We start from the raw sequence: 25,894 nt of genomic DNA, 5'->3' as shown, positions 1-25,894 counted from the left end.
AGTACAAGAAAGACATGGGCATACTGGAGCAAGTCCAGTGATAGGCCACTAATACAATTAATGGTTTGAAGCATCTAACATGCAAGGACAGGCTGAGAGAGCTGGAATTGTTTAGCCTCAAGAAGGAAAAGGTTTGGGGGGATCTTAGTAATGCATATAAAAACCTGATGGTGGGGAGTAAGACAACAGGGCCAGACTCTTCTCAGTGGTGCTTAAAAGTAATAAAATATTTTTCCTGTGAGGGTTGTCAAACACGGGAAGAGGTAGCCCATAGAGGTTATGGAATCCTTGGAGATATTCCAAACCTGACTGGACACAGCCCTGAGTAAAATGCTGTAGGAGGGTTGGGCTAGATGACTTCCAAAGGGTTTTTCTAACCTCAGCTATTCTGTGATTCTTTAATATTAATACATTTGTTCTGAGTAAAAACACAACATTTCATTTTTATTTATCTTTAAAAATTTTTTTTACAATTTCTACAGCAAGAAAAAGGACCTTAGGAATGTAACTATGTAAAGAAGGGTTAAGATGCCAACTCAGAGCATCCTGATCTGAAATGCCTTTGTGCAGTACTTTGAAGAGATTGTACCTTAAGATCAGCTCCCTCAATTTTCTTTAACAGCAGAACTTTCTCCAAATTTTCCAGCTCTTCTTTACTACGTTCCTTCAGTGGATAATTCTTCACTTCACAAGCCATATGGAAGCACTATTCAAGTTAAAAAAAAAAAAAAACCCAAAAAGTTCTTCAGAATGCATCTATCATTTCATTTGTTCAATACCTGAATGCTAAACAGTTACAAAGACCTCTTAAATTCAGGAATAAAATTGAAGATAAGTTAATATAGTCAATGTAGTAAAAATACAGGGGTAAGAATAAAACCACTTGCCTTTCTGGTAGTGAAAATGGTTGGTTTAAAATTTGCTTTTTTCTTTTTTTTTAAAAAAATAATCTATGGTATGGCCTCTTTATTCACAGAATTCAACCAGAACTAGGTTTTTTGTAGTTTAACTTGTTCTTTCACCACACTTGAGATAATCCAGTATCATTAGTTTGACTAATCTCCCTTTGTTTAAAATAGGCAAAATAAGGGTTAAATTTTCCCTTTATGTTCTGTGTAGCAGAAGTCATACTGACTGCACACAGAAAAATATTTACCTCTCCTGCTAGCAACGCTGCATAAAGATATTCTCTGAGATCAAGGAATTAAAGAGTTGCTTATTTGCTTATCAGCACTCTTATCTACCTTAGAAGGTAAAATCAGCCAGGCTCAGACAAAATGAACAGAATGAAAGATTTGCATGAGCCCTGGGAAGAAGTAATTTTTTTCCCATACTATAAGCAAATCAGAAATGTGTTATACTTCTATTTATTTTGTCTCTGTACCTTAAGAAATCAATAAACTACTGCAGAAAATGAATTAGAAAGCAGAGGTTACCTTAACTGCACGTCCTTTTACACACATAGCATCCCAGCACTCATGTTTGATGACATCCTGCAAATAGCGGTTGGCTAAATTCTCCATCTCAATCTCCTTCCTCACCTTCCAAGATACAGAAAAGAAAATAACAAGATGTGCAAAATAACAAGATATGGGCATTTTGTATTGAGTTACTGAAAGAAACCTAATAGATGAAATTAATTACCAATATTTCATCATCTTAGACTATTGCAGCTATCTTCTTCAAAAACTATATTGCATACTACTGAAAGGTATTCATTTTACATGTGAAGAAAAGCATTCTAGAACTTAAGCAACATGCCCAAGGCCACAGTGTCAGACTTACAGTTTCTGGCATAGATCATATTCCAGTTCACAATGTCTGCATCAGCAGCTTCACCTGCTTCAAAAAGTGACTTTAAATACTTTTAAGTTTTCCTGCTTCTCAGCAGTGAACAGCAATTTTGAGATCATCCTCTGTTCTTCAATCATTCTTTCTCCTTTCACTGCTAGTTTTAAAATGTTCTCCCCCCATTCTGCCATACCCTGGCCACTTCTTGTTCAGCCTCTGCTTGCGCTCTTTCCTGTTCTTCTATATCCAGGTTGAACTCCTGCTGCTCCAGTTTCTCAACGTCTGGCACCTGTTCATTTTCATGCATCATTTTCTGAATCTGTTTTTTTTTTTTTTTAAATAAGTACAAGGAATAAGAAATTATTTGAATGTAAATAGAGGAAATGCTATTTTTAACAATATAGAACTTGATATCAGAGAAAATTATTTTAATTGCCTCCACTTTTAACCGATTCATGGGAATTGGTAGAATGTGCTGCCTGTAACTAGTGACAGGGTACTATGTGAATATATTTAATCTTTCCCATAAAGTTGATTTGGATGTTATCTATGAAGCTGTGTATACTCTCTAAGAACCTGTAGTACAAAATTCTTTATTCTCTGGTTCTCAGAACTTTACTAAGTTGCTATCACTTTATTAAGTTATCTATCGCATGTAGTTCAACAAAGGGAACTGCAAATTCCTGCACCTAGTTCTGAGCACTTTATTAAGCTGTTATCACTTTATTGAGTTGTTACCTATCTCATACAGTTCAACAAAGGGAAGCACAAAATCCTGCACATGGGTAAGAACAGCCTCATGCACCAGGACATGCTGGGTGCTGAGCAACTGGAAAACAACTTTGCAGAAAAGTAGCTGGAGGTCCTGGTGGACACCAAGTTGAACATGAGCCAGCAATGTGCCCTTGCAGTAAAATAGCTAACTATCCTGGGCTGTACTGAGTGTGTTGCTAGCAGGTTGAGGGAGGTGAGAGACATGGACATACTGGAGAGAGTCCAATGAAGGTGATTGTGGGACTGGAGCATCTCTCATGAGAAAAGGCTGAGAGAACTGGGACTGTTCAGCCTAAAAAAAGGAATGGCTTGGGGGGAATCTCATCAATGTCTACAAATACGTGAAGGGAGGGTGCTAAGAGGGCAGAGCCAGGCTCTTTTCAGTGGTGCTCAGTGACAGAACCAGAGGCAATGGGCACAAACTGAAACTCTGGAGGTTCCACCCAAACATCAAGAAACACTTTTTTACTGTGAGGGTGACTGAGTACTGGAACAGGTTGTCCAGAGAGGTCACGGAGTCTCCATCCTTGGAGATAATCAAAATCTGTCTGCACATGTGCAGACAGGTCTAGGCAACCCCTCTGCCTTACCCTCTTGCTGATAGCAGTTTTATGGAAGGAAACGGAAGAGGAGAGGACAGTAGTTTCTATAATGGAAGGTTGTCAGACAGGCAGAAACTAGCCTGCTGAGGGGATAGATTGCTCAAGGTATAAGGGTGGTATAAAATATTTATTTGGAGCAAAGGAAACTGAGAAACAGACAGTAGTTCCTGGCAGGTTCAGCATATAGTCCCTGAAGAAGCATGTCTCTTTATTATCTGCTCAGAGTTTATGACAAAAATGTAACCGAGAGCTAGAGCTGATAGCCATAAAGGAAGTGTACTTGTAAACAAACTGGTAAGATGAGCCATTACCCTTGTAAGAAACTCACAGTTTTACGCAGCTTTTTAATTCCCATTTGCAGCTCTTTCTTCTGGTTAGCAAACCTCTGAGTCTCTTCTGTAATGACCTGATATACAACAAATATATTGTTGAAAGACAAAAATAGACAAGAAGAGAAAAAAAGGTCAAAATAATCTAAAGGAACATTATCTGTACAGAAAACAAAACTCCCAAGTGATTAATAACTGAAACAGACATAATCCTAATAGGATGATTCTTATAATTGCTCAAGAGAAAAAAGATTGTAAAACTAAGTCACATTGTAAACTGGTTGTACAGCAGTAGAGCATAAAAGAAAGAAAATATTAAAGAAATAAGTAATTACAAGTGCAGTGATTACAGACACATTGAACTGCATAAAGCCTACTGCTAGAATTTAAGTGTTTTATATTCCTTAGATTTTTCATTGTCACTAAGCATTTCCAATGGGATACTTAAAAACACTAGTAAACTAACATCTGTTACTCATTCTGGAAGCTGTGAAATTTTCTTTGCCCCTACAGCCTTGCCAATTCATCTCTTAGGGAAAATTTTGCAATTAGTCTGCACCTCTGAAATTTGCTTTCTAAAATAAATTTACAACTTTAAGTCAGATGATGGCTATTGATTGAAAGGAAAGGGTGTATCATTCTGACATTGGATGTACTCCATCCTCTAAAAGTCAGATGCAAGTCTCTTAGGACATTAATGAGCAGCTTAAAACAAGCTAGGACCACATTGCTGCCCTTCAACCTTTGCTTCTCATCACCTGTCCCTAGCTGATAATAATAGTCATGTGGTACTCGTGTGTATGCACAGTCACATGGATTTGCCAAAAAATCCCAGCAGAGACACGAAAGCATGAGTGCCAGCATCAAAGCAGAAATAGGAATACATGTCTGGGAAAGCGATGGAGAACACATCACTTTCAGAGGCAGTATGTCTTAGATTGACTTTAGCCACTTGTGAAACCGCATCATTATTTGGAAAGTCACTCCTGAGATCACCCAGAAAAAGCAATGGTATTTTGCTTTGTCCTATCATTAAACCTCAAAAGCTGGGCAAAATACACAGCTCTGGTTCATATCAGAAAGAACCTCCTAGCATCCATAAATTCATATTTCTGGGAAAAAAAGAATCTATACTAACATTAACATAGCAGTTTCCAGGCTCACACAGTGCTAAATCCCCTCTCTGTAGACAGATCTTTGATGCACTTTTACTTACAAAAAACTTTGGTTATATAACATACTCATCTCAACCTTAACCTGAAATAAACCTCAGGGCTTTTGTAATTGATGTCATATTGTTGAGTATTGATTTATCAGTGCTGTAGAATTTGTTATTCTGGCCCTTGGGAGGAACAGATCACCTGCTTGGTTTCTGGTAATAATCTTCTGTGCAACTTTTGACATCTAGAAGAAAAAAGTCTTTATAAGTTTCTAAAGGAAGCCAATTTCTCTTGCAATTTTTTTTTTAGTTTATTCCTTGTGTAGAAGTGGTCTTTTGGTCTTTAGAGCTCCTATTATGCTCGGTACCTTCTCTGATGTGTTTATAACCTTGACCTGGGATTTCTAAAACTCTAGATCACAATGCCTTAAAGAGAGGTCCAAATGTCAGAAAAGCTTTAGAAACTGAATTCCTTTACAGCATATAATTTCGCACCCCAAATCACTACTGACTCTTGAGAACTCTGGTTTTGATTAATACTTGTTCTATGAAGGTACCTTCTTTAATTTCTGACCTATCCATGTCACGTCATCGGTACTGGCTGAATACAAACTGGTGATGTTACCATCTTCTTCTGTCATCTCTACATTGGAAGATTTAAGTGGTGCCTCCTGAAATTAAGGATATAAACATCCATCTCAGGTACTTAAAGAGAATGAGAGAAGAAATGAAATAAAAAATGGACTCACATTAGAAGCAACACCACCACCACCAAATTCCAGAATGTTACATTTTTAATCCCTAACTAGTCCCCAGATTTGATCCTGAAAACCCTTGCTATTATGCAAAGACTTGTGACTCAAATGAGCTGACTGTACTAATCTCTGTAATCACTGCTTTGCTTGATTTCAACAGAAAAATATATGACTAGTAACACACAATGTATAGCAGTAACATCACACTGGGAATGACACATAACTTCACATGAGGAGAAACTGACTTTCACAGAGTTTTCTGTAGCTGAAAAAAACAAGTGAAATTGAAGATGTGAATGTCATCTTCCCATAACTGTTCAATTTCCTTGATAATACTATTCCACAAATTAATAATTAAGCATATTCAGCCTATCCTCAGGGGTATTCTTCTACTTTTACAAAAGGACCAGAGTTTGTTTTGAGGACAGTTTTTACCATGTATAATTTTAGGATAATGATCAAACTTTTTTCCCCCATAAAAATAAAGAAAACACCTTAAATTTCTCTTCTGGAAGTGATTCTGATGTGGATTCTTGGTCAAACTGCCATTCTGCCATAGATTTTAAAACAACATTTTCATTCGAAGTAGACTTGTTCAGTATAGCAAGAAGAGATTGCCAGTGAAAATCAGCTTCCTTAACTTCAATTTCCTTTATCTTCCTAGTAAACAGAAAGGGAACTGATGTATTTTTTGTGTATTATGGAAAAGGACGAGGTATTAAATATTCTTTATAACACAATTATTAAGTTGCTTAAAAATGCCTATTCAATATCTTTACATATGATTCAATATTGTTTGAGTTCTAGAATCGCATAATTAAGTGAAGTTTCCACACAATTAGAAATTCTGAAAGATGGATTACCCAGATTAGAAATATTGTTCTGGAGGAGTCATCTTTAATCTGTGCATCTACCTGAACATTTGTTATACCACAGAAAAGCTGTAGTTTCAAGTGTCTCTTACTCCTAATATCTGCTAAGAGCTCTCTATAGCCACAGTTGAATTCCCATTAAAGCTGCAATGTCTCCTAATTGCTGAGTTAAAATAGTATCTCATGAGATTACATCCCTTACATCCCCAGAGAGCCCCTTCCAGATGGTTTATTTGACAGTGATAAGCTCACTATGGGTAGTACTTATCAGAAGATACTCCTGTATCTTGTATTGCAACTACAAGTACAAGACTTCATGAGCTAGGGAGACTGCCTCTAAAGATAAGAGGAGTGATTCTATTTCTATCGAATTCTTCTCCTTATTTTGAGACTAAGAAAAAGGAAGTCTAGAATCATGAGTAGATGCAAAAATTAGTCTGTCAGGATATAAGAATTTACATCATCAATATTGGTCTGCCACTTTATACATACTTCCATTTCAGACACACCAGGGCACCATCATTTCCGCCATTAACGAGGATGAATTTGCCATCCAGCGAAAATACCATGGATCCGATTCCCCCTCCTTGATATGAGTGACAATGCTTTTGAGCAAGTATATCCTAGAAAAGTCATAGAAGCAATATCAGCAAATATGTTTTTCTAATGGAATACATCTGTAAATTATGCTTCTTTATTTTTAGATAAAAGTCAATCCAAAATGTCAATACAAAGTACATAAAAGACTAGGATTTATGAGTTTAAAATTTTTGACTACAGATGGGGCAAGTTTGTAGTATATTGATTTTGCAGGAGATAAAGAAGAGTAGTAAAATTATCTACCCTAAGATTTCCTGGAGAAGAAAGTAAGTAGTTTATATGATTGTATACACATTAATTATAAAAACAATTGTACTGTATAATGCTATGTCAGTTCATGTGCAACATAAATTTTTCTGGAACACCTTATATTCAAGTGAAGAAAAGCTTACAGTGAAAGAAAGTAGCTTTCACACCTCTTTCTCATGTAAACCAAACACAGCCTGTGTCTGGATGCCTACCTACCATAGTAAAAGTATGATAGATGAACAAAACACCATCCTTTGCTGCTGATGCCAGCCACCGGCTGTTGGGTGATAAACAGAGGAAACCTGATCCAAACTGATTGCTAGGAGTCCTCTTTTCTGATAAAAATACTGATGGATCTTCCAATGTATTCTGCCAAACAAACAAAATGTTAGCAGCAGTTCAGATGATGGAAATATCTATGCCATTTTGAGAAGACTAATGAGAGCTTTGTGGGTTATCACATGCATTGCAATTTAAAATATTGTTGGATTACTGAGCTCAGGAAGCAGCACCATTGCTATGCTGCTGATTGCTTCTCATCTCTTCAAAGGGGTCTGTATTCAGTATGTTTGGGCCTGGAGTTTCTTGGCTCAGAAAGTATGGGACTTGTCAAGGAGGAATGCTCACCTTTCAAATTCACCTTCTTGCTTGACCTGACTCTTAAACTGAGGGAGACCTATGAGCTGCAGGGTGCTCCAGTTCATCAGCAGGCAATGCCAGTGGCTTCCGGAAGCCCCCACTACTTCATTATGAGGCAGGGCTGGGCTGGGTTTGCAGTTGTGTCTTAGAGTCATGGGATCACATTGGCTCAGTTCCTTCAGTAACTGGATATTCAGGTTACTCAGCAGACTGCACAAAAGCACAGCTCCAATACAGAAGCTACATGTGAAGTGCCTGCAAGCTGTATGACTTTTAAGAACCAATATTTGGCTTTCTCTGTAATAGAACAAGGAGATTGCTTTTGCCAGGTTTCTGAGCAGGTGATAGGATACTGAAAGTTGATGTTTATGGATGGAGTAGGCATTTTTAGTGCAGAGAGGATTTCTTTAAGATAATATCCTGCTATATTCACTTCATCTACAACCTTTGTTCGCTGGTATTTAACCACCACCCAAAATAAAGCAGCTTCAGAGAATTACCTCTTCTGAGAGATGGTATTTACAGATGAAAGGTGCACAGGTACAGTAGCCATACACAATGTTATCCTTCAATCTGACTGCTGAGCTCAAAGGGTGATCCAGATCATACTGCTCCTTTTTAATGGCACTAGCATTAAGCATTCCTTGTTCATTAACATACTTATCATTATCTAAACGATTGAAAAAAGAAACAGGGAGGAAGAGGCATCACTACCACTAATGCAGGTGCTTCACCTATCAAGTAATTATGAAAACCAGTCTCAGCAAGGAGTGAGCATGACATGAGTTTCCAAGGAGGAGACTGGGAATTAAGATACCCAGCTTTAACACTAACCCTGTGGGTTGTGCTGATGTAGCACACTGCAGTGAAGCAGAGAGAGCGCTCTACTAGCTCTAAAGAAGTACTAGAAAGAGTTTAACCACAGTGATGTGACAATTTGTATACACTAATTTACCCTCTTTCTTAGGTATTACGTAAGCAGTGCTAATCAGTTTGCATGGAGGTTCATGTCAACATTGCTTTCATCTAGAACTTGTTTAGGCATCTCTGCCATGAAGTACACACAGCCTGGGTTGTATTGGTTAAAACACTTAAGTTCACATCTTCAAAAGGGCATTTTATTCTTTTTAGTTGTGTAATTTGAGCTTTAAAGAGACATCTGAAATTAAGACTAATGCAGTAACTGTAGATCTTCAGCAACTTTGAAACTCAAGCCCCATTTTATATGTCTAAAATTGGGCACAAAAAGAAGCCCAACATTAGTGAATATTTAAAGAAAATACTAACTTCATTGAAAATTACTTTTTAAAAAGTTCGTAAATTTTAAGGTCTTCTAAAAATTATATGGAAATAACTAGAAAATCTGACACTAGGCTTACTAACAGTTCTATGGAAGTTTTCTCCACAAAAGGCTTTGTTAGTAATTCATTTGCATATAATGTGCGTAAAATTATATAAAAATAGAATGATGTTAATAACAAACACAAGCTGCCTTTTGCTGTAATGTGATAGACAGAAGATATCACTGACACCTCAAACTATATTGATTTGGCAATTCTTAGGTGGAAGAGATATAAAACTGGAAGTGCATGGTGCTGCTGCCAACCAAGCCTGTCCTGCGCTGGCTGTGTGATAGGATAGGATAGGACAGGACAGGACAGGACAGGACACCAAGTGCAACAGTAGCCTGCACTGTGCCTCAGCTAAGTTAATGCATTTAAGCCCTTTCATGACAACTGAGTTAGTTTCCCAGCTGATTCCAGAAAGTGCTCCAAATCAGTGCATTCCTAGAATATCAGTTTTAGATATTCCTAGAATATCAGACACCATTAAATGTTTTGTGACCACTCATGACATTCAGGTCTATTTTTTCTTGCTTATAGTATTTCTAAAATGCTATAATATTGTAGTTGTGTCCTGAATGACATAAATTACTATGTTGTTTCACAGTTGAGGATGGCTTATATAAAACAAATCATGAACAGTATTTGAGAATTTAGCGTTGGTTACCCAATTTAGTCGAAGACTAACAGGTTCCCTTCATTTTAATTCCAGATTATGACTAGAGATTCTAACTGTGATGCCCCAATATGTACATTGCACACTGCATATACACAGGGCCAGATTTCTGGAAGGTGAATGGAGGTATGCCATTCTTAAGTCTCCTTAATTCTTCCCTTTTCCTCATAGGGCCAATTTTTTCATAGAATGTTTCTCTGTAACATTCCTTATAGGGATACAAGTTAATATTTTTTAAATAGAGTGGACTTTTTCCTTGGTGCTTCTATATAGAAAAGCTATAACAAAGACAGGGAATCATTATTTTTTGAGATATATCAACCTGTAACCTTTTCCTAATGAGCTATTATACACCTATAATAATTCTTTGAAGAGGCTGGTGGGATTGATTCCACTTTGAACACCTGATACGGTAGTCTGCACAACGCCTTTTTGCGGCTGGCTTTGGGCATTGCCCACACGGTAGTAATGATAACAACAACAACAACCACCACCACCAGTAGTAGTAATAGTTAAGTGGTGGCTTTGTGATTCTGCAACTGAATTACTTCTTCCTTCCCTGGCTTTCCCACAAAATATCACAGTCTTTCTGCTGGAATGATTCAGCTGACTATAAGTCTACAGACTGCTGTATGAGAAATGGTGTCCCAGGAGAATGTATGGATGAGATGAAGAAAGAGATTAAGATTGTTAGTATTTTGTGTTAAGGGATGGTAATAACATGTTCTTGCCTTAGAAAAATATCACATAGTTTATATTCAATTCTTACCTGTTGTGAGTGCTGAAGATAGACAAAAAATTTCCAGTCTTGCTCGCTGGACCTCTGCTTCATTAAGAAGTACAACCACTTCAACTAAGTCATTCTTGAAGTCAGAAACTACAGAAAGATCCAGCACTTCATCTGCCAACACTGAAGCAGGTAGGGAACACCAGTGCAAATTGTTACTGAATTATGGTAACTTGGTTTTACTAAGACATCATGTGAAACAAAACGAGATCCGTGTTCAGAGTACATCTCAGCTCAACCACACATTTTTGAACTTGTATTAAAATGGCAGACGAGCCACAGCCTGGTTTCAGAAAGTGCTGCATGCACACAACTTCAGCTTGAGGCATCGGGTGCTGAGAATGCTAAGCGCCGGAGTGTTATTCTTACATTATACATTCAAATCTGAGATTACATCCAGCTTGAATTGTAGCAATTTTGAGGCTGTCTGCTGATAACCACCAGATAAAACACAGAAAAGCCCTCCCCTAAGATGCCAGCCAGACAATGCGAACATGATCAGGCAAATTCTGAAAATTATCTAAGGAGATGTAATTCTGTATTTGTCAAACCAATGAACATGATAAAATAATGTCCTTTATACTTAAAATTATGAAGACTTATATGCACTGGTGTGATCTGTAAGTATAATGTTATTGGAATTGAGAGACTGCGTAAACAAATTTACAAATTTACAAATTTCAGACAATTTTTTTGTGATATAAAATTCCATCATGTTTTATTCTTCAGTATCAACCAGCAAAGCTGACAATTCCAGCAGTCCCCATGTTAAAGATACCTAGGGCAGATATTTGCAACAGGAGATTGCACCCAGCTATCATGACCTACAGTTTTTTAGTCTAAATTCTCATATGGCGAGCCACAAAGGTCTTAATTTCTTTGCCAGCACTATTACTTTTGTGCTGGAGTTGTGATCAGTTGGTCAGCTAATCCATTCTCTTCCCTGTGACTTATACGTGCCCTGGAAGAAAAGTAATATTGCTGCATTTGCTAACTAAAATTACAGAGGAAAAAAAAGAAAAAAAAAAAAAAGATTGTCCAGAACAAAACACGGTTGGGAAATACGTGCGCATAATATATTTAGTCCTCCTAAAAAATAAGTAGAATGAAGGACAGTGGCTTAGTTTGACCAGCAAGTACACTTAAAACACAGCAAATAGTGAAAACACAACGTAATTAATGTTGTTACATGTATTACCTACATATCCAAGAACTTGGAATAATTTTGAAGGCCGTGCATCTAGAATAAAGATATGTCCTTCTGTAGCTCTAGCAATGAGGAACTGGCCACTCTGATCATAACTAGGTAAAATATAAGTAGAAAGTAGAAAACAGTAGTAGGAAACAGTTCAATACAGTCAATAAAAAGGGTCAAATAATTCCACTCCCATAACTCTGCTGACTTAATTGACGGCATAAACGCAACTCAAATTTCAGCTTCTAGGTTTACAGGGTTAGGGCCTGATATAAAGTCCAGTGCTATGGGTGCAATTTCTAATTGAGTGGGTGGTCAACCTAAAGCTAATGATACTCCATAGCAGTCTGCATTAACAACTTTATTAAATCTTTCTTTGATGTGCACTTTTTTTAAAACCAAAAATACTATACAGATTTTTGTATTATTTTGAATAGACATGTCTTTGTTTATATTGACTTGATTTTGAATAAGTTGCTTTCTGTATCTATTTTTAATGTTTTATCTTAGGTGACTGTGAAGAGATCACACCTGAGTCTCCAAATAACAGGCAGATTTTTGTTGAAGTTTAATTGTTCAAAATCCATTCTATTTTTTAAAAAGTGGAAGTAAAATACTCTCAGATCTTTCAATAATTGGAAAAAAATCCCAACCAACCAACCAATTGAAAAAAAGCCTTTTAGATGACTAGAGCCAATTACAGGAGGAGTGGTAAATTCTGGAACTGTCAGCAAAGGAGTAATTAACAACAGTAATAAAAATCCACCAGATAAGAAGGGATGGCCAAAAGGCTTAAACTTAACTTCACAAACCCTCAAATTTATATTCAGTGAGAAATAACCCTCTAAATTCAGATACATGGAATTGTGCACAATTACTGCATATGGTGATCTGTCAGAAAGGATCTTATGTCATATCTTCAGTGCTTAGTTAAACCTTCTTAAAACACAGGTTTATTATATTTCTCTCATATAAATCCTACTACTCCTCCTCTTGCAAGCAATTCAGAATATGTTGGAAAAAATTGAAGCTGTTAAAATATTTTACTTTGTTGTTTTTAGAATAAAAACTTCAATTTTTTTGTTCAACTAACAGCATTACTCAAGCAACAAATTGACAATATTCCTGCCTTTGTTACTACATACTTACTGCAAAGACAGCACTGGAAATGTGGAAAGAAAAATTCTGTGAACAACCCGTGGAGCTTCAACTTCGGTAACATCAAGGAAATAGATTTGACCTCTTTTGGTCCCTACAGCAACACTGTCGGAGGAGGGACAGCAAGCCATAGCAGTTGCCTAGTTGAGAAGTAAAAGATACTTAACAGTTCCATATCTTTTTATATATTATGCTATATGTCAGTATGCAATTTCTTTTACTATTTAAAAGTCCCTAAAATTTGGAGAAGAGACCCCAAGTGGTTTGTCTAAAAAACTTTTTTTTTTTAACAAAGAAAGGACTTTAGAGAAACCATAGGCATTTTTACCTATGCTCTGTATGTACATATCAAAAGCTAATTCTGCGCTCCTCAGAAAAAAACATTATATCCACTATCTAGATTTTAAGTGAAAGAAGTTCCACCTAAATAAAACAGTGAGTGCACTGTTGTTTGTACAGCTGTTATAGGAAGGGATTCTTTTTCTTACTGTATATCAGATTTCAGGGTTTGAATGCATCTTAAATCAGGACAAAGCATAAACAGTTTGAAATACTTTTATCAACTCAGTTCCTAAAACCTGTTTTTCAGATCAGTCAAGGCATTTAGTTTTTATACACTTGAAACTTTTCCTTTCAGTTCTGACAGTCATTAAAAATAAAAATTTAGTAAAGTAATATCATAAAAATTTAGATTATTTACAAACATATGCTTAAAGACATGTCACTAGGACATTAGGTTGAAATGTTTCCTCTGCCGAGTTAAATACATGGCCAAGTTAAATACATGATTAGTTCAAGGAAACATGCTGAAAGATAAACTTTTTAAAATCTCTTTCATGGGTTGTTCGAAGACACTACTGAGCTTTTCTCAACACTGTTTGATCCAAATCTGTGGACTATTATGGTATGAATTGAAAAATATTAAAGAAAATTTTAAGTATCAGTCACTATATAAGCCACTATAAGCTGCTGGTTACATGTACCTCAATATCAAGGTTTAGTTTGCTGAGGCAAGTTCCATCTTCCAGGAACCAAACTTGTACTTCACCTGAAATTGTTACAGACTGTTGAACAGAGAAAAACATCGTCAAAAGTGGGTGGAATAACCAAATAGTCTGGAATTGACTACTGATCTCCTATAGAATATAAATTCAACTAATGTCTGAGCATAGCAGATCAAGGGTTACTAGTTTTGCTTGGAATTATCTTGGTTTTCCTTTAAGTCCAGTTGCTGCCAGGTACACCTACCTAAGGAAAATGTTTAATAATTTTTGTGAATTGCTGCAACTACAGGAATGGTCTTTAAGCAGAATGAGAAAATCTAGGGCAAAAAATGCAAGTTTGATCAATATTAGCACTCCCACCATTCAGCCAGCAATAGAAAAACCTGCTTATAATTTTCTTTGCATAGGAAAGGGCTTAAGGAGAGGTCTTGTTTTCTCACATGAAAAAATTACGCATATTGTAATGGTGCTTGAGTTCTCCTTGTATCCAGGCAATTTTATAATTCCAGAGTAAAGTATGGCTAGAGATCAATCAACCCTCACATTACTCACTCACAGTCAGGTAAAATTTATCATTCCCATGCTAACGACAAACAAACAGATCCAGCAAACCTAATTGATTAAGACCCCAGGGGTCCTAGGCTCACTACTTGAAGAATTCATGGTCTGGAGATGAATCAGACTTGCTGGCTAAAATACATGTCTTGTAGGAATCAAAGACATAGGAGGAAACCAAGGAATTTCTCAGAATGGACAGATTCATGAGTAAGGCCTTCTTTGTCCCTGGACCCAGGACAGAGGCATCTCTCAGGCTGTTCCAATTTGTGCTGGAGGCTGAAAAGATCAGTCGGAATTTGTTGTTCCAACATCTGTTCTCTGAATTGAATCCACCTTTTGCTCAGCTATGTTCCTGAACTCTAGTGAGTCACACAAATCAACAGCAGAACCAATATGACATTTTAGCAGCCTGTGAATTATCCTCCCTGCATTCTAGGGCAAGTTCTGACCCTTTTACAAGCCATACCTGAATTAACGCCATTTACTTCCTTAATGAGAAGCTACACAACTATAACAAATATCAGAACAGTCCCAATCTCTGCAAGGCTTTTGATTTTGTGCCTTAGCAACATACTGGTTACCTGAAAAGAGCCACTCTTATATATAAGAAAGAATACCATTTCTTACCACACAGTACTTGTTCCCTGGAGTAAGGAAATCAGCTGCCAGAAAACAACTGCTGCATCTGTCCAAGAATTTGACAGCTTCTCCACTGTGGGCAGGTTTGTAAATATAGACTGTCCCCTGACAAATAAAGAGAAATAATCCATCACTGGGTTATGAAACTTTTCATTAAAAGCTTTCAGAGACTTCAACAAAAAATACCCATCTTTCTGAGCTTCACTCTTCAAGGTTTTATACTTGACTCTAAACTGAGGTAAAAAGTGCCCAGTAGAATTCAGCTGAATTTAGTGGATTATATTAATTTACACTAGCTGAAGACCAGGTTAATTCATTTGAGAGTGATCCAGCTAGTCAGATTTTCAAGAAGTTTTGTTTCTCAAAATTGCTTTAATAAAATAATTCAAAACCACCCTATTTCATGTTACTCCAGGAATCAATAAATATTCTAAACCAACATAAAACACAAATCATAAATCTTAAGAGATGTTTTTATCTAAAGATCTCAAAGCCTCTTAGAAACAATTCATAACTAATATTGACAAAGTTTTTAGTACTTCTCTACTCATTTTACAAATGAAATCAGAGAGAGAGTGTGACCAGTTACCATTGCACTGCTGTCCTGAACCCAGGAACTCCTGACACACACACACAGAGAGACTACAAAAACATTTGAAGAGCTTTAAAAATGCCAATTTAAGTGATTAAAGGTCTGGGAAAAACAGGTGGAATTTGAGGATTTGGGACCCTTGTGTATGATTTGTGGACATCAGGCTGGTCAAAGAAGGATCTTGGACTGGCTTGCCAGACAAATTCATGTACATGTACAGAACAACTCTACTGCATAGCCACAGTAGGTCTGATGTACACAAGCTACACTTTTCTTACTGTGCAGGCACACATCAAGCTCATGCTCAGTAGGACCCACATGACCTGGACACACTAGAAACCCTGAGCATGTACTCCACTGTACACACACAAATATTTCTGTTGGGAAATCTCAGCATTAGGTACTTTATAACCCACCATCTGTAGGCGATAATTGTCTGTGCTTCATTAAAAGTCTTTCCAATCTTTCATGAAAAACACAGGATGGACTAAGTTCACCTCTGATATAATTTGTTGACTTGTATGATTACATTACAGACATTTCATACTAGCAGTATCAGCATACACATACAGAATCACAGGAACATCCCATTATGTAATGCTATTTTCTCAAATGCTATACCTGGTCAGTGACAAGCAGAAGTACAGTGTAATCAGGAGAGAACATGAGGCTGGATATGGGTTGCAAGATATCAGTGCAGATTTTCATCTCATACTGCAGATCTTTGATGTGATAAAAGAATAAAATGCCCTCCTGTGTAGAAAAGTACAAATCCACATCAGTTCTAGGTCATTTATCCTAGCCCACTCTGGCAAACTGAACTACAAGAACTTCTGAAAATCTCTACAGTAACAGTGTTTAACTGTATCCCATCACTAATGGTCTCATTCTCCTTTATTATGCTTAAATCCAGATGACTCTTACCCTGGATAATAAATCTATCGAAAAATAAAGGTGTTCTTTAATACAAGCCCTAGTAACAGTCCACGTTTGATAACAACAGACTCTCCCGTCAGTTAATACTTAAGATTTCATATTTGGTTTTTTTGAGACAGTATAAGAATTTGTCCCACTCTTAAGCAGTAATGTACAATGGCATTGTCAGTTTGGGTTAAATATTGAGTTAGATCTTGCACAAAACAATTTGGCAGTTCTCTTGGCCATTTTCTCTCCTTTCCTATTTTTGTCCATCCTTCTTTTCTGTTCTTCTAGAATACTCTTTGTCTTTTGTTAAAAATAGGATTGTCCTCTTCTGTTGCTTCTTTGACTAAAAAAATGGAATCTCTTCCTACCCTGCTCCCTTCTGATTTCTTGTCTCAAGTCTTAACAAAGAAAATACATACAACACCAGAGAGGACCTTTATAGTTCTGGAGCCCTCCACTTTTTTTTCTAACTCCTGTCTTTGCAGTGAACTCTGCAAATATACTCCATTTGAATGTTCTTTGATTTTCACACAATAAGAGTAAGTTAAAAGCATAGAGGATGCCTTACACTTCCAGCTGCATACAGTCCCTCGTTACAAAATGCCATGGCAAATAAAACTGGTTTTTGCAGATCCTTTGGTTTGCCACCTGAGAGCACAAAACCAACATAAAATATCAAATTTAATTTATTGCAACAATGTCTCTCAACTTCAAATCTGGGATGATTTACTATCTGTGTGTAAAAAGGCTCCATGGGCTATATATTTTTTTGACTTTTTGCTGTGGTAATGAAGGAGAAGGATGGTATACACAATTTGAAGTGACAGCACTACTGTGTGGTCTGATGAACTAGAAATTAATTTGAGAAATCATTTGATTTTGTAAAGGCTGCTAAATAGCCACATCAAAGTTTGTCAATAACAGAATCATAGTCATTGAGGTTGGAAGGGACCCTAGAAGTCATAGAATCATAGAATCATAGAATTGTCTAGGTTGGAAAAGACCTTTAAGATCATCCAGTCCAACCATTAACCTACACTACCAAGCCCACCTAAACCAATCAAGGGTAGACTAGACTAAACCATATCCCGAAGTGCCACATCTACCCGTTTTTTGAACACTTCCAGGGATGGTGACTCCACCACCTCTCTGGGCAGCCTGTTCCAATGCTTGACCACCCTTTCCGTAAAGAAATTTTTCCTAATTTCCAGCCTAAACCTCCCCTGGCGCAGCTTGAGCCCATTTCCTCTCGTCCTATCGCTAGCTACTTGGGAGAAGAGACCAACACCCACCTCACTACAACCTCCTTTCAGGTAGTTGTAGAGAGCGATAAGGTCTCCCCTCAGCCTCCTCTTCTCCAGACTAAACAACCCCAGTTCCCTCAGCCGCTCCTCATAAGACTTGTTCTCCAGACCCTTCACCAGCCTTGTTGCCCGTCTCTGAACACGCTCCAGCACCTCAATGTCCTCTGATCCAACCTCCTGATCAGCACAAAGCCAACTTCAAACTCAGAACCAACTTCAAAGTTAGATCATGTTGTCCAGAGTCATATTCAGCTGAGGTCTGAATACACCCAAGAATGGAAATTCCATAGCTTCTCTGAGCAACTTGTCCCAGTGTCTCAATACCTTCACTGTGAAAGTATTTTTTTTCCTAATATCTACCCAGAATTTCCATTGATGCAAACTGTGTCCTGTGTAACCTTTCATTAGGTAGCTGAAGCAATAGTAAAATCCCCCATTTCCTTTTCTCCAGGCTGAACCAACACGGTTCTCCTTGCCCATTTTTGTATGCCCTGTACTTAGACTCTTCAATAATCTTTGTGGCCCTTTGCTGAACTTTGTCCATTATGTGAGTATCTTTTTTGCACTGTGGAGCCCAAAACAAAGTGTTTGAAACAACCCCCTAAATCCTAACTCAACTAAATTACAAGTCATTGCAGTTCTAAAAAAAGTTACTAAAACTAAGCAGTAGGGAACCTATTTTAGCATCACTTATTCCAATTTAAATTAGAATGAACAGAAATTTTTTCACTGCCACTGTTTCTCCTGAGGCTATTCATTTGGCTGTCTATTAGCACAAAAGCTATTAATCATTTGTCATGTAAACATATAAAAGATTGCCATCAATGTGTCTTACAGAGGCCAGTGTGAGCTGAGTTTTTCTAACCAGTGGCTTCCAGCTGTACTCACATATTATTACTCCCAGACATCACTGATGCTGCTTAAAAAATCTATTAGCTTGATTTGAACATGGAAATACCTTTCTTTTTCTGTACTTCTCTACGAACATATGACACCACGTCTGATATTTTACGCATGTATTCTGCACAAAAGAAAACAATTTATAATGTCAACCTTGTTTATATGTCAATATTGCAATAAAAGTCAGTTATATTCCAGTCACATAACACAGCTATTTCTTACCAGGTAGAGGTTTTTGTTGAAGAACAGAAACACTGCATGTCTCAGCCTCAATTGCCAAAATATGTCCTTCTTTACAGCCTATGTAAATTTCTGAGGTGGCAGCCCAGCAGTGGGCAGTAGGATGCACTGAAGGCTTAATACAATTTCTAGGCTTCAGCACAAAAATAAAGAAGTTCAATCAACAATTGACAAACATCTGTACAAGCAGTTACATACATTTTAAGGTAAAAAAAAAAAGATCATTACCTCATAGAGTCTGACCAATTGTATAACATCAGCCTTATTTTATTCAGTCATCCCTTCACTGAGGCTAGTAACTTGAGAAACAACGTTTTCCAAGAAAGGTCTATGTCTAGAGATAGTGGTGGAGAACTTGCCTCCCTCTGAAGAAACTTGTTTAAATGATGAATTATATTTTCACTGAAAAATTATATATTTTTAAATTTTAATTTATCTGGATTTATTCTCCAGCACTTGCATCTGTTACAGTTTTGTCCTCTAGCTTGGGAATCCCTCCAGTATCTTCCCTACCCTAGCAAAGATATTGACCTACCATAACCAGGTCATCTCCCAGTTTTTAAATGATAAAATTATGATAAAATTCAACACATTGAACCCCTAGATCTTTTTTTTTTTTTAATGTCAGAATAGCACTGGAAGCCGAAATTGAAATGGTTACGCACCATGACCTCACCCTGACAAATGCTTTTCAGACTGCTTTTCAGAAGTCTTCCACTTTGTAGACATAACCTGCACATGTGGTCTTGCATACTTGGCAGTACTAAAACACATTTTGTTTGAATAGTCAATCTTATCATATAATCCAAATCGCTCTGTAAAACAGCTCTGTCAACTTTTGTGACATCTGCAAATTAGTTCTAGAAATATCCCTACCACAGACTTCCCAAGTGCCTTGAATTTCATTTAGCTAAAATAAATCTCATAAATCCATCATCCATAAAACAGGAAGAACAGAACTTCTCCACCAAATATTATTAAAGATAGTGACCTGTTCAGATACAATGGTAATAGGGGTAATATAAATACCATGACAGAAAGAACCAGATTGAAGAGAATTTGTGGAGGGGGAGAGGGGCACAAAACACAAGAAAACCTTGGGAGAACATTTAAAAGAGAAGATTCAAAGAACTATTCATGTGAGCCAAAGTGGTGAGGAACACTAGACAATATGATGGATGAAAAAAAAGAAGAGTCTATGATTCTATAAAACACCTGCTGTCTCACTAAAGGTTGTATAAAAAGAGGAAATATGGATGGACTTTTGATGAAAACATAGCACAGAGATTCGTAAGTACCTAGATTTCATTAGTAAAATATGCAAAGGACTTCCTATATGATTCTAGGTAAGTAACTTACTCTCTTACAAAGCATTTTTAATTTCTCAGGGGAAAATGTTACAGAAATAAAGTATATTAATATTTACTTTATAAATCAAATAGGACTAACAGTAATAAATCTATAAAAATTGGGGCTTCACATCACCCAGAGAAACATTTCATACAGGCATTGTCACTGATTTTATGAGGCTTGAACATCACAAATCTTTGGGAAGGTTGTAATTGAACTACTGTGAATCAGAAGCTTTCTGTGTAAAGATAACTTCTGTAATGTTCCTTTGTACCTGCTGTCATGACTGTCTTTACAGGTAAACTAGATAAAATATGCTAATCCTAGGATGAGATTATGTAAATCCCAAACCAGGTTGCTTCTTGAACTGTGCATTTGTACAGTGGTGCATAATAATAATAATGCCATCTTTTTTTGAACTTCTCTCCCTTTTGAGTAGCACCTCTTCAGAGAAAAGAAATCCATGATGGATCCTTGTAATGAAAAGTTTTATAAAAAGGCAATGGAATAAAATTGGTACTGGAGACGAAGTGGAGTCAAGTGGTCTTGTCATGGTAAACCATATTTCGAAAACTCAGGTCCCATATGTAAGAAATATTGAAACAAAACTAAATCAATCTAATGCAAGAAAGGAAAGGATTGAAAGCGGCAGGATATTTCAGTTCCTTTCACTCTGCTGCCCCGTTGTGGTTACACTTTGGTACATACCCAGCCTCAGCATCTTGTTCTAGAGTATGGAACCCTAACACATTTCAAAGAAGCAAACAAGTGCACTGGCAATGGGCTCGCTCTTCTTACTCGCCTCTCACACATTCCTTAGGAGTGGGCTACAGTCTCAAAGGATCATGGACTACAGGTTGAGGACAACTCCTTTAAAAAACAGTCTAAATAAATGATTCTCCACTTTGGATACTTACATCAACATGAGAAACATTGATCTCAACTGACTCGGATTTAGTGATAAAGAACAAAAATCCTTCTATCAAATTCTGCAGAGACAGGGAGAGCTTCATCAGGCCATGACACTATTCCCACTGCATTCAACTGAACACACCTCATTAACCACCACAGGAGAAACAGGCTGTCTCTTACTAATTAAAAAGCATTGATGATAGTAGAGAGGAAAATAACTCCAAGGTATTTACAAACGTTGAGGCACAGATTTTACACCAGAGTCAGATAACTGTTCATGAACATTTGTAATGGTATACAAATCATCAGTGACAGTAACCATTGATACACCTGCTGCAGCAGCCTGTCAATTTATAAAGACAGTGAAGAATGGCAGTTATAGCACCTCTATTTTGGACAGCTTGTCCTTTACAGCAACTGTAGTCCTAAGTTATCTTGATATCTGAGGAACTCAGCAAGTTCAAACATTTCAATCTCTCTCAAAGTTGCTGCAATAGACACTTTTCAACATAAGGATCTTGATAAAACAATATTTCAAAGAAGTATCTTCTCCATCAAGTATATTCTGATCAACCTGTGTAGGAATTGCTTTGCCAAAACTGTGTGTTCCATGTTGGGGTGCTGGAAGGGGGTGCTTAACATAACAAGACATATATGTGTGATCCTCCCTGCAGTGTGGGCGGTTACAAGGTCTAGTAGTGACTCAGTTTTTCTGCTAGGTTAGAGATGGAGCATATGTGCACAGGCATGCGTGGAGGGGAGAATTAGCGCTGTAAGGCACAAGTCCTGCAAAAAATTACTCGGCTATCATAGTCTGGAGCAAGGTGAAAACATGCCAGAAACTGATTCAGTGCCTCCTGGTGCTGAACTGTGAGTGTAGCACCTCACAATTTAGTACACAGGAAACAACATACCACCACAACAATAAAAGGAACAACAACAGCTTGTATTTCTGCAAAAAAACTTAATTTCTAAAAACCTGATGTTCATTACCTTGTCAATATTCACAACCAAAATACACCCATTCAGGGAATTTGGACAGTAAACAACTATCAAAATATTTACCATGTAATTTGAAAGAAAAGGACATCTTCCTCAAAGACTAGTAGAACAATCCACTCTTACTCCAGAAATATTTCTATGTATAAGGAGAAGATTATCACCTTGAAGGTGTTAAAAAGAAATCTAGGTTTTTCTGAAGGCAGTTGGGAATGCAAAGACCATATAGTGGTATCTAGTATGATTGAAAGCATAAACTTTTCCTTGTCGAAAATTTTACAACATGGTTCTGCAAGTTCAAGTATAAGAACCTACCATTCCTGAATGGAATAGCATCCATTCAAGGACAGACAAAGCCTCACAAACCTAATATGGCAGTTGTTTTTTTCCCCCAATACCTCTCATAATTCACTTTACAGGCTAAAGAACAAACTGGTTTTTGCAGTTCATCATCTGCACATAATATAAGAGGCAATAGGGTAGAAGAAAAAGGCAATGCCCCTGATGAGCATACATTATCTTCAGTTTCAGTATTCTAAGTGATCTGAAATATAAGCAGCTTGTGTAATCAGCATCAGTACAGGATGTTTGTCTGTAGTTATTGATTGTCCTGGAATCCAAGGGCATCAGCAGTTACACAGTTAAAAACCTCTGCAAATCTGAATGCATGAAGCCATGAAAAGAGGATGAGGTCAGGAAAGCATCATTGCCTATTTTTATTTTCTGTTCTGCTTTATAAGAAAAGTTTATGGCAGCAACCTGTGTTATACTAATCTAATAATACAGAACTCACTTTTGTCCATTGAAAAGATGTAGTATAATGCTAGTATGATCTTATGCATGGTAGTTTTGGTGTCTCATATGTACCACAAGCCACCAAATAGAAATTGATGGTCTTAATCTTAGAAGAGAATCCCAGGTTTGCAAGTTAAATGTTTTCACATGGGCAGATGCTTCTAATTGGTAATCAGGTGAAAGTAAATTTCAAACAAAATGAGAACACTTCTGAAGCCTCTCAAAAGAGGCATCTCAAGGGAGGCTAATAAGTAAATGATCAAATACAAGTGAGACAAATGGGCAGGTCCAACACTGACAGTGGTATGGGAATGTATTTCAGAAGCAGGGGTTGCTGTCTGGAATAACGCCTTCAATGTTTCCATAGCTTCAGACATTTTCAGAGTCAAAAAGAAAAATCTCAAAGGGAAGTAAGGATACCTGAAGGTTACTATGAGTTTAGCATGGGAGTAGGTTTTCAAGGTTTGAGCAGGTCATATTAGCTTGGGCGTGGTTAAAAGCTGACATGCCTATACTGCTTCTGGGATACAGATTAGTACCTCCACGGCACAGATATGTTACTATGCTAGGACCTGTGTCAGAAATCTCTACATTGTACTGCACTGTGCAGTAGCAGCATGTCTTGTAAGTCTCTTGTCAAAACGGATCTCAAAAATATTGTTGAGACAACAGATCTATTTACTGGGTTGTACCTGTAAGAGACATTAAAATTATTAATTTATTAGCACCTATTTGCATAAAAAGCATAATGACTTGGGATAGTAAAAAGGAAAAAAATCAGTAACTACCATGAATGTTTCTGCTTCATCTCCTACCAGTCCAGCAATGGCTGAAACTGGCAAATCAGGGCCATAGTATGGATCTTCATAATGAGAAACTGGGAAAAACGAATCCTTATGAGGACTCACGGACCCTTCTCCACCAGGGAGTTTCACAGGGCTGTGAAAAAGCAAGAGACACTGTCTGAGGAGAAGAAATATTACAAATAGTAAATGCCGATAGAAAACTGAGAAACACATTTTCAAAACTTTGAGAAACCAACTCAGTTAATGGGCTTTACTTCTGCAAGAGTAATGGAGGATTGTTGTAGATCATCATTCTACACGGCACACACCATTTCACTGAAAAGTAATAGTAATTCTACTACAAAAGAGAAATGTTCCTAACTGCCAGAAATGGATTGCCATGTTCTAGCTCAGTGTCTTTTCTTGTTGCCTTGTATAAAGAACGATGTTACTGTTTCATTATTAACCAGGATTAATAAAGTCACATACCTAACTTGCATATGCTGTGAGGATTCATGCTGAATGTTTATGTGGAGCAAGTTTAACAGTGATGAAAAATTAGTAGTAGTATTTGTATGTTGCACTCTGGTATCAGTGTATGAGTGGCTGTTACAATGCAGAAGCTGAGGATTCTATAGTTTACAAACTATGTTGATTTATGACTTGGAAAAAATTTATGTAAAATAAACAGTTCTCGGGGGAGGTTTAACCTCTACTGAATGGAATGAAAAGTGAGGAAAAAGGAGCATATATGTATTTTCACATATGTACTCTATAATGACAAAAGGCAAAAAACCCTTCAGTATTCTTTTCAGATTGCAAATTAATGCCTTGTCTATACTTTCACTAGTATAACTGTGCCAGTGGCAATATGTTGGTTATATTCATACTTAACGAGATTAAATGCACTTGGGAATTGCAGAGTAGCTGCCACTGAAACAGCACAGGTGTTATACTTCAAGGACTCCAACTTGAATGATACATACTACTTTTATACCAGCCTCAAAAAACATTTTAGCATACATAAATGCTAGGATTGCTGTGCTCAGTGAATTGCATTGACAGAGCCACCCCCTCTGGACCTGTAAATTGGTCACACAAGCTGGAAATCACACAGAAAACTGATACTGCTTTTGGTACAATTGTGATTACGACAACATAATTGTTTAACTATGCTTACTAGGAAGCAACTTGATCCAAATTTGGTGGTTTCATAGCTACAAAAGCAATGCCCAACATAGCAACTTGCAGGAAAGCAGTCCAGGCACTACCTTAACTCAGTCATGCAACTTTTGAAAGAGGCTGCCAAAGCAGCTGATTAGTATTAGCTTCATGATGTGCATAATCTGGACATGTGAGTGCTACAAAATGAAATCATTAATTCAATTCACTTGATTGACTATACAGAATCACACTGGTTGTGACTTCGCAATTACTGATTGCAATTGCTAGGTGAACTAAATGGGATTAAATTCTTTGCAAACAGATGTAGGTTGCTAGTTTTAGTTATTAAAATATTTTTCTCTCAAGCTGAAGGGTGTTCCACTTACTTTTGCTTAAGGTGATGCTCATCATTATTCCTTTCAATATGCCAGATAGTAATGGAGCTCTCATTAACAAAACACAGTTGTTGCCAATTCATAGGGTTAAAACTTAGAGAGGTCACTGTTACCCCTGGCTGAGACTCACTGCACAAGAGGATATTTTCTTGCCAGTTCCTTCATTATGGAGAGTAAAAGAAAATCAAATCCATTAAACAAGTCAAAAACATTCAAGCCAAAGATCTGGATGCGATTATGACTGACATTCAAGATTGAGTTTGGAAAACAAGTACTTTGTCACTGACAAAAAATTTCTGCTGTCAAACAAGTTAGGTCCCCTTGAGAATGAAAAGGAGGTGGTTAATTAGCCACACATAAAATTATTACTGCTACAAAAAGATTAAATAGTAAAATAATTTTGA

General features: G+C 37.1%; 1 protein-coding gene across 1 annotated transcript in view; it reads right to left on the bottom strand.

Moving 5' to 3' along the window:
• CFAP43 (cilia and flagella associated protein 43) overlaps positions 1 to 25,545 on the bottom strand; it is a 40,963-nt gene extending 15,418 nt beyond the window's left edge. Inside the window, exons 1-17 of the mRNA XM_075717765.1 lie at positions 25,482 to 25,545; positions 17,215 to 17,294; positions 16,344 to 16,475; positions 15,119 to 15,235; positions 13,913 to 13,993; positions 12,921 to 13,069; positions 11,775 to 11,878; positions 10,559 to 10,699; positions 8,271 to 8,440; positions 7,348 to 7,500; positions 6,775 to 6,905; positions 5,905 to 6,070; positions 5,213 to 5,326; positions 3,496 to 3,573; positions 1,985 to 2,110; positions 1,437 to 1,541; positions 590 to 706 (exon numbers count right to left, since the gene is read on the bottom strand). Coding sequence (XP_075573880.1) covers positions 590 to 706; positions 1,437 to 1,541; positions 1,985 to 2,110; positions 3,496 to 3,573; positions 5,213 to 5,326; positions 5,905 to 6,070; positions 6,775 to 6,905; positions 7,348 to 7,500; positions 8,271 to 8,440; positions 10,559 to 10,699; positions 11,775 to 11,878; positions 12,921 to 13,069; positions 13,913 to 13,993; positions 15,119 to 15,235; positions 16,344 to 16,475; positions 17,215 to 17,294; positions 25,482 to 25,545 — 2,028 coding nt within the window. The remainder of the gene's footprint in view (positions 1 to 589; positions 707 to 1,436; positions 1,542 to 1,984; positions 2,111 to 3,495; positions 3,574 to 5,212; positions 5,327 to 5,904; positions 6,071 to 6,774; positions 6,906 to 7,347; positions 7,501 to 8,270; positions 8,441 to 10,558; positions 10,700 to 11,774; positions 11,879 to 12,920; positions 13,070 to 13,912; positions 13,994 to 15,118; positions 15,236 to 16,343; positions 16,476 to 17,214; positions 17,295 to 25,481) is intronic.
• Between the last annotated feature and the right edge of the window lie 349 nt (positions 25,546 to 25,894).

Source organism: Pelecanus crispus, chromosome 10 (genome assembly GCF_030463565.1).
Source record: "Pelecanus crispus isolate bPelCri1 chromosome 10, bPelCri1.pri, whole genome shotgun sequence".
NCBI classification, from domain to species: Eukaryota; Metazoa; Chordata; class Aves; order Pelecaniformes; family Pelecanidae; genus Pelecanus; species Pelecanus crispus.
Note: the sequence above shows the minus strand (reverse complement) of the source record. Positions and strands in the feature narration are given on the sequence as shown.